The sequence below is a fragment of the Sinohyriopsis cumingii genome, chromosome 2 (assembly GCF_028554795.1).
Source record: "Sinohyriopsis cumingii isolate HCF-2022 chromosome 2, ASM2855479v2, whole genome shotgun sequence".
Taxonomy (NCBI): domain Eukaryota; kingdom Metazoa; phylum Mollusca; class Bivalvia; order Unionida; family Unionidae; genus Sinohyriopsis; species Sinohyriopsis cumingii.
In genome coordinates, this window is record NC_142962.1 from 57,930,673 (window position 1) to 57,944,329 (window position 13,657).

A 13,657-nucleotide genomic window follows, 5' to 3' on the forward strand; every position below is an offset into this window, starting at 1 on the left:
TAATGTTGTCTCACTAATCGTTAACAATTTCATTCTTGCACCACACCATCACTTCTTCAGCATCTACAGTTAACCAAACTTTTAGGATAGCTTGCTCTTTAGGATAGGTAGAATCCTATTGATTTGGAGTCAAAGGTCAAAGTCACCATGACAGAAACAATAAATGTGGTTTACAGGCAAAAACATTAGTTCTGCATCACATACCTGAACCAAACATTGTGTATGGCATGCACTTAGGGTAAGTAATAACACAGATTTTGAGGTTCAAGGGTTAAAGTTACTGTGACTGAAACAATGTTTCAGCACCATAGCATCAGTTCTCTTTCACAGATAATAATGTTTTTAAATGTCAGGGTCACTTTGAGTAAAAGAAGTAAAATGGTTTCTGCACAGAAAGTTTGGTTCTTAAACATGTGCCTTCACCAAAGTTTGTGGATGACTTACAAGTTGGGTAAAAATGAATCTATTTGAATTTGAGGCCAAATGTCAAAGGCAAAGGACAGAAGATAAAAGTTATTGCATAATGACCTTTTGACCATGTGACCATCATGTATCTTAAGCAGATTTTTGAAGGGTTTGCACTTAAGGTATGTAAGAGGTCCATTGATTTAGGGGTCAAAAGGTCAAAGATCAAGGTCATTTTGACTAACAGTGTTTTGTTAAGAACTTTTGTTTTCAAGTTTGTTCCTTTTCCATACTTTGTGGATGGCTTGCACATGAGGTAATAAAGAAACTTATTGATTCTAGGGTCTAGACATTAGAGGTCATCATCGTGGCAAGTCTAATAAGAAATAATGCTTTCTAAACACCGAGTTTAGTTCAAGACCTCATTCCTTGACCAAAGGTTCAGGTCATTGAGACCTATTGGTCAGTAATCCCAAGAGTCAACAATGCCTTCATAATGGACTGTCAAACATGGGGTGGACATACAGTATGTTGTTCATCATCCTCTTGTTGAAAAAATAAAATTATTAGGTGAGCTAAAATAAATACCAAATTTTCATACTCAGTTATTCCCTGAATATATTTGGATAGAATTACAACATTCATCAGTGTCAATCAAGGTATCAAATCAAATCCATCTTCTGTATTTTTTTGCTTACTTTGGTATTTATTGACATTGCTCGTTTCCTGTGAAAGTGCTCAGAAGTCAGTCATCTAAATCTAATTAAAGAGGTCTTCGTTCTGACTAAAATCAAATGAATTTAGGTGTTATTTTCCATGTTATCTTCAAATTTGGTATGACCATAAAGATTTCTTTAGTGCCAATGATGGAAAGTAAACAAGGGCAGAAACTTTACACCTATTCAGTTAAATGCAGGACTGTTTCGAAAATTTATCTGGGAAGTGGCTCATTTGCCATAAAAACTGCACTGAGATGTTGCAAATTTAATTTAATTAAAGTTGTTTACATTGAACTTGGTGCATAAAGGTTTTGTTGACTTTGCTATAACCCACTGTTCTTTGCCATGTTCTTTATCAACTTGTCGTAGTGCATGTTATCTTTTTAGGGATCAGAATGACAATGAATAAAAATAATGATTTTGTGAGCAATGTAACTTTTAAGAATTGTGACATTATGATTCTCTTGTAAGATGGGATTTGAACTTCAGGTGACATAGCAGGTTTGAAGCTATTCTTTTGGGAAAAAATTCAGCATTATATAGTTTGCCTTTTACTTTGTTTCTGTTACAACATGCAACCAGACTTGCTAGGTACAGAAACAAATATATTTGAATACCAGTTTTTTTTATTAGAATATTTGCTAAAAAGTCTTCTAACTTAAATGTTGCTCATTCATTTTAGCTTATATTTCATTGCTGTTGAACATTTTTTCAGGTTTGTTATAATAAAAATTTACATTTGTCAAAACAAATTAGCCAGAGAAAAGAAAAATTTTCAAGGTTTATTCTATATGAGATTTTCTTTTCCTGTAGGCTTGAAAGAGTTGAACTGTCTTTATTGTTTATTATGGAATCAAAAGCTGAATTGTCACTCTTAAGAAAAAAGAACCATGGTCTCTAATTTGTGTATCTTTCATTTCCTGTGTAAAATAAACTTGTTGTGTTTGAAGAAAGATATGCCATATATGCCATATATATTAGCTTGTGAGACAAGTCCAACTGCAAATTGCACAGACCCAGATCTTCTGGCACATAATGCACTGGCAGATCTGGGTCTATGCGTTATGTTAGTAGTAGGTGCAGCATGCTTCAGCAGATCAGGATGTTTGTTGACTGCTGTTTGACTCCACTTATAAGCAAGTGGATATGGTATCATTGGAAATACTGCCCATTTAATTTCTGCTTGGTATTCCCATTTGCATTAAATCTGATCATCCATCACACTCTAATTTCTTCTGGCCATTTGACCATTCATCACACTTTCATTTCTGCTCTATAATTTTTCAAGCCATTGGAGATAAATGGATAAAAACTAGTATACTTGTATATCATCACTAGCAGGTGTGTCACATTTCATATTATGCATCCCAGTTTTCTGGTTAAGGTCACAGGTCAGTATGTTTTATTTTCTGTTGCATTTTCCATTTTCCTGTTATACTTAATTTAAAATCCATTCGAGACAAACATCCACTTTAAGGATCCTATCTTCGAAAGATTACATCAAGTTTTAAAATGATGAACCTTGGTATACTTATTTTAACATTTTAATGGCATGTCACATGGTACAGTCATTATTTCATCTTTAAAGATCAATGTCCTTTTATCCCATTCTGCACTTAATTCTTCTAATGCACTTTGAGATAAAGCCATGAGACATGGTTGCTTTCGATATCTTTATAGTAGATCTGGGTATCTCAGAATATTTTGTACAGTTGTAAACCACACTATTTCTGAACATATCACTTAACACATTAACCCCTGGAGGTTTTTGTCATTTTCGTCTGAAATTTGAGTAGGAATACATCCTAAAACACTAACTTCCGGGTGATCTTCCACTAACATACTGCCTTGTTGTGTTAGAAACATCATTTTTCATTGGCTGTTTGGCTCGCACATGACAGAAGGTTAAAAAAAATATTGTGTTATTTTTTTTTTTTAATTTATATTTTCGTATTGAGACCACTCTTTATTCCAAATGCCCATCTTATCCTACTTTTTGCAAAGGTTCATCTGTCTGTTTGCAGTTATACTGGTCTTCCTTAGATCTGAGACCAAAAAGTCTAAATCCAGACACAAAATCCTATTCCGACCACGAGCGAATTTTGGGTGGAAAAAAATCGGGTCCAAAAAATGAGGTTTTTCTCTCCGTGTTTTGTAGTGCAACTAGAAATTCCAGATTATTTGGTATCATTGTAGAGCTACATCTGTCTACCTTTCTATAATACCACCCACTTTGGTGTATCATACATGACCTTGATGCTACAGAGCTCGTCAGTAGGCTATTACCTCCTGCCACGTAAACTCGTCACCAGGGGTTAATGTGTTAATACATACCACACTGTATTAGGACCAACAGTTTCATGTTCTGGATCAGAGGCCTGACACCCTTTTTGAAAAATTTCCATCTATCAATAAATGGAACAAATGTCTTGTTCTGATTTATAGCAAAATACATGTAGCATAATAAAATATCCATTTCATTATTTTTTTAAAAATGAATTATCTTGAGATAAAATAAAAAAGTAAAAAATGCAGCTAAAAAGAAAATTGAAGTTCCCCCCATTAATGAGTCAAAACCTTATAGTAGATGAATTTGCCATGTGTATGTTAATTGTTGTACAAGTTGTAACCTATAAACTATAACAAAAAGTGGCATGATCAGGTTTACACTATTGCTGACACCACATCAAAGATATTTTACTGACATTAGAAAACTTGTTGATAAAAATAGGAAGTGTTACACTGAAGAATTCAATTTACTAACCTCTCTATTAACATAATAGACAATGAAACCCAGACAAGATATTTACCAGATGGCCAAAAAATATAAAAACATTCAACAAACAAGAAAATACTTAGTGTACTCTATAACTTATGTAAATTTCAAACAAAAAAAAACCCTGCTCTCTTGAAAATTTGTATGATGATTTATAGTCTTGCAACGTATTTAACATATTAGCCTACACTAGTAAATAGCTAAAACTGACATATTTTTGGTTTTATTTGTTTATATTAAAATTTTTTCTCAAATTTGGATTTGGCTTGAATATCTTTCACACCATCCCATCTGGCCACCACATTGACATACATGACACGTCAAATACTCTGTGTGACTAAAGGATCATGAATATAATTATATTTGTAATATAAAAAATTAATTTGTACAGATGTATCAGTTTTGTAAAAACATGAAAAATGAAAATATGCTATTTATATCACTAAAGTTGAAATAAGATTTCTCTGGAATTTCTATAATTCCTTCCTGACAGATACTACTGAAGTACCAGTACAGGAAAAAGTACCATGGTATGCACCAATGGAGAAAAAAAATACTGTGGCAAACTGGTACATGGGTAATACTGTCCAGTGCCTCATCAGCACTGTCATAAAGGTTGAAGTTCATTATTGTACACTCATGGTAGACAGGGGACAAAACTCACTGAATATGCTTGTCACCATTCATGTTTACCTCCCATGAAATAATGGGGTTTAAAAAGAAGCCAGGAGCAGGTGTGATTATGCTAATTATAATATATTAATTAGGGCCACTAGGTTGCAGCTCCAATTTCTGTTGGCTGTCTCAAAATATTTTTTGCTTTACAGTTCATATAAAGTGCTATCCCAAAAGATATCTGGGAGTGATTTCAGGGAGGTAATTATGGAGGCTTATAAGATGACATAATTCAACCATGATGCAAACACTCGTCCTTGTTTGCCATTGACTCCAATAATGATAAGCATCAATAGAAAAATGTGACATTGCTTCAAATCTTTTGTCCTGTTGAAGTGAATCTCAGTACATGCAATTATTATATGCTCATTTTTTTCTCCGTTCACTTTACATTGTCAGAATTGTGCAATATTTTACAATATTAAACTTGCGAGCAATTCATATTGCATTCACATGCATAAAGGAACTACTTTCTGTTGTAAACAAACAATGGACGCAGAAGCCAGCGCTTTTGATTTGTAAACAAATCATGTACTCTCACATTGTAGGCTCTTTACCTTTTGGTTGAATAAATGTTTCTGAATGAACTAAAGCAGATGTTTCGTGGACTACCACATACCAGCTGCTTTGACACATAATGCATTAACTTTTTTGATACAATGTTTCAGATTTTGGCTAGCTATACAGTAGATGCCAGAAAGGGTCCTTACAAATAACATGCAAGTGACAAGGCATAAACTTGTCTTTTTTAGCTGGTAATAAGAATGGCAATTTTTTTTCTTCTCAAAATGTAATTTCTTAGTTCTGCAAATCCGTATTGCATGAGCCACGTCATAGGTTCACAATGTTGATTATACATTTCGAAATTGTACTGCAATTTCAAATATATTCCAAGTGCAATTACATCCTCCTTACTGCACTTAAAATGAAATAAGAATTAAATTCCATAGCATCTTTTTGATAATTGCAATTGAAAGACTTCATATCTTTCCCACATTATGATTTCAAACATTCAGTGACAGAAATAGAAACACATTTGCAGATGTCAACACGCTTCTCCCTTGCTTCTTCAATCTGATGTATTTCATGTGGAATTGTCACATATAAATCCAGTCCATATTCATGAAATTTCCTAGAATCGACAAAAATACCAAAATCTTTTCATTCCAGATCAGATGGAAAAGTTGTTGCAATGCACATTCATTCAAAATATGACTCCAAATTTAAATGTTAACTAGACATGCCATTTTCTTTTGAAAGTTATGTCTAGCGAGCAACTAAGTTAAAATTTATCTGGGCGGACTTATTTTCTCATTAATAATGTTGTTGTTGTGTAATGATGAATCTGTGGTTGTGCATTTAGTTTCGAATACAGCATACATTCAGTTACATTGTTTCTTGTTGTGTATTTTTGTTTATATAATTAAGCCTTAGGTAGAATAAGAAAATGAGCATATAATAAAAGGTTACTGCATTTATATGGGAAAATATGAACTTGTTTTGTCGGATGGATATACTGCACTCCCAAGTTCATGCAGTATTTCCATCCAAAAACCTTGTTCATATTTTCCCATACAAATGCAGTAATTTATAAATGCTACAAGTTGACTTTCATTTATAGGGTACTCATTTTCAATCTATTTTGTTGTTACTGTGAATCAGGAATTTTAGATACAAACAGAATTGTAATTATCCTCATGCATTTCATTGTGATACCCTCCTTCTGTCAAACCTATTTATCGCTCTGCAAAAGCTTCTCCGAGATTGTTGGGTTGAAATTCAACAAACTTGGAACATTGGTTACTCTTAATGTAACCATCAGCATGAGGGACACGATTTTAAAGTGAATCCTCATGGGGTCACAGGGAGTGGTCAGAGGTTAGATATGCAAAAATTGTAATTACATTTACATTTGATATATCTTTTGTTTCTCCAAACTGTGTACATGCATTCTTTTGAGTGGAAGGGGTATGTTGGGATGAGATATGTAATAAAAAGCCCAGAAATATGCCATGGTGAGCCATGGAAGTAGCTTTAGTGTTTGTCCCAGTGGTGACCATCTGCAAGAGTGATATTCAGTATTGACCCCTCCTTATCAAATTCCTGGGAGGGGGTGAAAGGTCTAATGTGCACAATTTCAGTTACAATGAAGATGCAGAAAGAGCATTTTCAATGTTCAGAAAATGTAAGCAATATCTTTTGGGGAAGTTTGAGCATCACCATGTACTCTCTGAGTGCACAGATGAACAGTAATGAAACTCGCATAACCTTTAAACTTTACAATAAACTGTTGAGAGCAGCAAAGCCAGCAACTAGATTTTATTACTGTATTGCACAGTCCAATTAATTTTAAAACCAGCAACTAGATGTTATTACTGTATTGCACAGTCCAATTGATTTTAAAGCCAGCAACTAGACATTATTACTGTATTGCACAGTCCAATTGATTTTAAAGCCAGCAACTAGATGTTATTACTGTATTGCACAGTCCAATTGATTTTAAAGCGAGCAACTAGACGTTATTACTGTATTGCACAGTCCAATTGATTTGAAAGCCAGCAACTAGATGTTATTACTGTATTACACAGTCCAATTGATTTCAAAGCCAGCAACTAGATGTTATTACTGTATTGCACAGTCCAATCGATTTTAAAGACAGAAACTTGGTGTATGTTTTTTATCTAAGGTCTCTTTGGCTGTGATATGTGTGTTCACATGTGTGTGTGCATGTTGATATATGACAGTGCTAAGTCTGTCAGCATTTTTTGTTTGGAAGCGTATTAATGCTTCAAAGAATACATATTGTATTGTCTTTCATTGAAATTTTAATTTCTAGTAATTTTCTGTAGGCTGATATAAGTAGGTAACATATTATCATTTGTACTTCATTGCTTATTTGGGTCACATACATTAACCCCCACACACATATATGACCCAAGAAAAACCACATTTTTCTTTTAGTTTCAAAAACATCTAATGTCTGGAAGGATTGGCAGGTGTGTAAACAGCTTAAAGTGTCTTTTTTAATACTTAAATTTATTGATGTGATGCTGATGGTTGACAAAATCCAAATTACTTAACAGGCCGATAATTTTTGTTTTTGTATGGCTTAAAGTAGCCAAAATAATTGATTCCCCACAAATATGCATTTTCCGATTAACAGAATTTGATCTAATCTAAATTTGTCTTGTTTCAAGGCCTAGTTTTAGAATATTTGTTTTACATGAAGAAAATGAGATATCTGAAATGTTTTAATTTGTGTCATCTTTTTCAGCAAACCCAAGATTATTGCAACAGTGTGCAAGAAACAGAAATCCAGATGCCAGAATTAGAGAGTATATATTCAGGTGAGGAAGACAAGTTATGTAATGCAAATGTTGAAATGCCTACTGCAAGTATTTTATCAAATCATAGGCGGGCAATATTTCTACATCCAAGGTATTTAAGCATTATAGTCAATTTCTGTTTAATATCAAAACACAGGCAGACAATATTTCTTATGTCCAAGGTATTTAAGCATTAGTATCAATTTCTGTATAATATCAAAACACAGGCAGGCAATATTTCTATGTCCAAGGCATTTAAGCATTTTAGTCAATTTCTGTTTAATATGAAAACACAGGCAGGCAATATTTCTATGTCAAAGGCATTTAAGCAATATATTCAGTTTCTGTTTAATATCAAAACACAGGCAGGAAATATTTCTATGTCCAAGGCATTTAAGTGTTAATGTCAATTTCTGTTTAATATCAAAACACAGACAGGCAATATTTCTATGCATAAGGCATTTCAGCATTGTAGTCAGTTTCTGTTTATTACCATGTCTTAGTCCACATCTTTAAAAGAACATTTAACTCGCAAAAAATAGAAATGCTCATCCTTTTCAGTTCAGTTCATTATACGGAAAGTATAGTTTTTGTGTGTTTTGTTTGACATCACCTGCAGTCAGTTGAAGTCAATCTTTAAAATGGACAATGCCATGCATATTCCTGAGGCCAGCTGCTGACCAAATACATTGATTGCATGATACACTCACTGTTTTGGGCATTTCTGCATTAGCCTTGACTACATTTGCTTTACTCTGAGGAGTAATGGTTGGCTCATCTAGCTGTACATTGGCAAGTGAGCTTATGGTATGGCCCACTTAATAGCCTGTCTCAAAATCATATTCAGTATATATACAATACAAACAGTTGTTTCATTCTCACTCAAATATACATGATTCATTAATCATCTACATCATTATAATTTTATGCACATATTTATGAGTATTGGAAACTTCTTTTGATTTATTCCTTATTTGGTTAGAGAATTTTACACTGTTTGGTAGACATGGATCTCAGGTGGAGAGTGTTAACAGGTTGCCTATACTGGAATAGTGATTGTAAATAGTAGCACTGTTATTAATTACCTAGTACATAAATTTAGCTTTTCTCAGATGGATTCGATATTAATAGGTAGCATTTTAACTTATCAGCTAAGGTTTCCCTGTTTTCTATTTGGATTGATAAAGCCTTAATGCTCTTTTTTTGAAGATAAGCTAGCATGGGTATGTTTTTCTCTTCTGAATTACCCTTTACAGTATTACAGTAATCTAAGTAGAGTTGTATGTAACTTTTATTAAATATTTTCATGTGCCTTTGTCGGAGAAAATGTATTGACTTACTAAGAAGCATTAAAGTTGAATAAGCTTTTATGTTCAGTTGTTATGACTTGGCTGTCTGAAACTATGTAAGAGAAAGAAACAAATCCAACACGTGTAGTAAAATAAACAAATAATTTATTCCTTAGAATATAAAGCAAAACTTGAAAAGACAAACATCCAAAAATATAGAATGTTCAAATGGATTCCAATAATTTTGAATGGGCTTGAATGTGCCAATGTACCAGTAGTCCTTAATGCATTGATGTACCATAATGATACAATCCAGTATGTCCTTGAAAGAGTCCTTGCAAATCCAAAGTTGTGTTTTCATCCAAAAAGTCAATGAGCACTTTATTATTCCAATGAATAATTTAAATAAATAATCCTCTTAACTATCAGCGATTACACAGATTGATCATAAGACAGGAATGAAGATTTTATTTACAAAACCTGTTTATATACAAAACTGTCACCTGATCTATGACACAACAAAATGTCCTGGAATTCCCTAGATGTGGGTTATTTTTATTGGAAATTTCCATCAAATTGTCAACAATATCACTTCCAGAACATTCTAAGCTCATAATCAAGGTTAAGCCTTGAATTCAACATTTTAGTAAATATCTTCAAAAACATGACAAAATATCAGGTAGGCACAACCTTCAGTTTTACAAAAGTCAGGTATTCAATATATATTAAATACAGTGGAACCCTGCTATAACAGGATAATTGGGGTCCCAAATATTGGATTGCGTTAATAGCAGGGTTGCATTAATGTGGGGTTTTGACAGTATTTTCCTTTTTCCAGAGAACAACTCATTAGTACATATATGTGTAGTCATGTTTAATGTATATCATGAATAGGGCATCAACACTGTTTACTACTGTGCCATTGTGGCATGCAGTTCATCCATAATGCATATAATTCCATTGAAAAATTACACACAGATTGAAAATATTCAATAATTTTGCCCCAGATCATTGTGTCTGAATTCAATGTCTAATATATAGCATAAACAGAGTATTTACACCATTTACTTGCTGTCTGATATCGTACCATCAGGGCTTGCAGTTAATCCATAATACATGTAATTCCATTGCAAAAATTGCAGACATATTTAAGTTATTCAATAATTTTGTTACAGATCATTATGTGTCTGAATTCAATGGGAAAAATTAACAGCAAAATTAGGTTAAGAAAGACAAAGCACATGTACAGTTCATTACGTTCCAGGGTCTATGAATGGTGTCTGTACAAATTTCATACTGCTAAAATTTTCTCATATGCGTTTCCGTGTACATTTGTCCATTGTAAATTTCCAATAATTAATGCATGTATGCCTATTTGTTTGAATGACTACAGCAAGAATAACTAACAATCAACACATGCTTTCAGTGAGCATACAACTTTTGCATCAGATCTTGTGAATATCGAAAGAAATGTGAAAACTGCTATACTAATAATTGCACAAAGTGCAGAGAACGACTTGGCGTTTGTGAACTTGCTTTTTCATGACAGTAAAATATTTTTTATAAAAAATAGGAAATTAATAACAAGTTCATAAGAAAACACCATGGACATTTACAACCCGAGAACTAAGTACAGCAGGTCTGCAATGGTCACGAGTCACTTTTATTAAAAAAAAAATAAGCTGAATGCATGCACAATTTCATACTCTATCAGTTGACCAGCTAATAAAGTGGACATTATTTACTGGTCAACTGATTTCATCTAATAACACTGCAAAGCCCAGCAAACATTTTGGCAGTTTTCATTTTTTTATGTTTATTAAATTGTGAAAATCTTTTATCAACCACCGGATTGTCTGCTGCTTAGTTGTGTATGCAGTTAAAGAAGAAACACATGTTGGCTATTGTTTGAGCAATGATTGTATACAGAATTAATTGAAGACAATTACAAAGACAACTTACTGGCTTTAGTCATGGATCAGTAATAAGTAACTCCACAGACTTATACACAAGTCAAGACGGTCTTTTCTTTTTTGTACTGAAAAGATAACAAGTATTTACTCTAATACTTCCCTGAGATGTTGCATACCTCATCTATCCGCCTTTCAGTTTGTATTGTATGTTTTGTTTGTTTTATTCAGGTTATCCCAGGATACTAGTACAACATTTGGTTGCACGATTAAAAACTTTATAACGTGCACACTTGAAAGCCAAGAGAAGAATCCCCACTTTGTCACCAGGAATGTAAGTTACCTGCATGGTTCAGTGTTAGACATTCTCAGCATGTCTTTAATTTGTACATACATCAAGAAACGTAAACATGATTAAAGTCTTTACTTTTGTGATACCCAGGTCTTTAACCTCTGTAGAAATGGACTGGTTACACTCTCACTTCGCACCTCAGTAGTCTGAGATTTGGTCCAAGACCCAGCACATACAAAAGTTAGTGATGTCTCCATGCTGTATCATCAATGAGTTACAAAAGTTAGTGATATCTCCATGCTGTATCATCAATGAGTTATAAAACCTTCCCATGTCGCTGAGCAGTTCACAGATGCCAGGTTCCAGGTTAGAGTTTTATTCTGCAAGGGTTAGATCTCCTTTCATGTCTAAATTTGTAGGAAAAGGTCTTTTTCTTACCAGCTAGAGGTAAAACATTGAGAATATGAAAAGTGGCTTTAAAATTTGCACATTATAGTAATAATGAATAAGTGAATAAGATCACATACTAATCTTATGAATTTATCTTCTCATGGTGTATAGATTTATGTAGCACAGAAACAACTCATAAGTATTTTGTTCTAAAGGTGAGAAATCATATCCTCCAACAATCCATTAAACCACTGCCAGTAGCTCATATCTCCTATATATTGCTTTGAGGAGACTCATTAAGCTTGGCAGTCATTTTGCCCTATTATAACTGTTTGTAAGAGGTGTTTTAGCTCTGCCTTGGAAGGATTTCAGTCCCTACATGCCTATGGCATAGTATCCATTCAGTTTTACTAAATACAGATTGTATTTCAAATAACAGGTAAACTTTATGTTCTTACTAAAATTAGTAATAAAGTGTAAAGCCATTGTCCTTTTAGGTCAATTATATATATATATATATATATATATATATATATATATATATATATATATATATATATATATATATATATATATATATATATATATCAAGGCAGGCTACTGAAAGTAAGATAAGAATTAGACATCACATTAATCTCCTCTGATGATAATACTTTAGGTAGTAATAGAGAGTACTTTTAAATGGAAATCACTACAGTAATTCCTCTAATAAAGTTTCAAATATAGATATAATTACTCAATTTATTATAAATAGAAAGGAAATTGAGAAAAATACTATAAAGATTATTTAGAGCAGTACCTTTATGATAGTTGTAAGGACCGAGAATAACAATATACGTGGAAAAATGTTTGTCCACTTGATCTTATGTAAACTAGCATAGCTTCATTTCTTTAAGCCATCAGTATCCTAAAGAATTTGGTTGATTCCAGTCCTCAGGCGAAGTGTACAATCCCTGGGGTGGGGTGGGGGGGGCAGAGATTTAAAGGATCTTACATTAATGCTTATTTCAGAAGTAATTATGGAACAATTTGAATAATTCTATCATTTGGAAGCCTTGGTGAGCAAAATGTTTTGAGCTCATAATTTCGTTTGAAATGTGCATGAATGTAAGATTTTATTAATCAAAATTATACTTATTTTATTCAATAAAACTGCAAACTAGCTTTGTGAAATGATGGTGAAGTGCATTTGGGCTGCCTTGGACATTAGATATTTGTCTTGTATGACTATGATGTCTTTTCGGACATTTTGAGGTGTTTTTACTTGATGTACTATCAAAACTATATGGGTTTATTAACTTAAATAACACAGGATGAGAATTGCATACTAGTAAATATCACTTTCTGGGACATTCTAAAATGTTGTTACATTATTAACAGGGTGATGCCTAAAATGTGTAACTGATTTTGGGTTCTGATCCCTGTCCCATGGGATGATAGTCTAGATGCGGTGAAAAGGTTAAAGATCGGGAATGGCATTATTATGCATTGGACATTAGGGAAAGTTTCATTTCTCAGATTATAATTAATATTGTTCACTAGAAAAAAATTCTTATATTTCAGAGGTCTTGTATCTGTTTCTTAACAAGTTAGCAATTAAATTCAAATAAACAGATATAATATCATTTTCATTGTTCCACACAGCAAAGGATTATTTGATAACGATAAGGTAATTTTCTATCTTGTCATTACTATTACATTATATTTTCAGAAATAACTTTATATTTACGAAGGCAAGAAATGTCTTACAAGAAATCATAGTACATTAGAAAATACATCAGATCTCAGAAGAAGAAAAAATGCCTTGATTTTCACCATGTCTGTTGTAAATAAGGGGTACTCCAATATCACTGTATTTGCCACAACATGCAAAAC

The 13,657-nt window shown here is 33.0% G+C and overlaps 1 protein-coding gene across 6 annotated transcripts in view; it reads left to right on the forward strand.

Moving 5' to 3' along the window:
* LOC149804938 (uncharacterized) overlaps positions 1–13,657 on the forward strand; it is a 210,103-nt gene that overhangs the window by 170,374 nt on the left and 26,072 nt on the right. For all 6 annotated transcript variants that reach the window (XR_016417271.1, XR_016417275.1, XM_089945993.1 and 3 more), the window contains 2 exons: positions 7,850–7,922; positions 11,332–11,434. Coding sequence is in view for 4 of the 6 variants with exons in the window: in XM_089945993.1 (XP_089802119.1) it covers positions 7,850–7,922; positions 11,332–11,434 (176 nt within the window). In the remaining 2 variants the exon portion in view is untranslated. The remainder of the gene's footprint in view (positions 1–7,849; positions 7,923–11,331; positions 11,435–13,657) is intronic.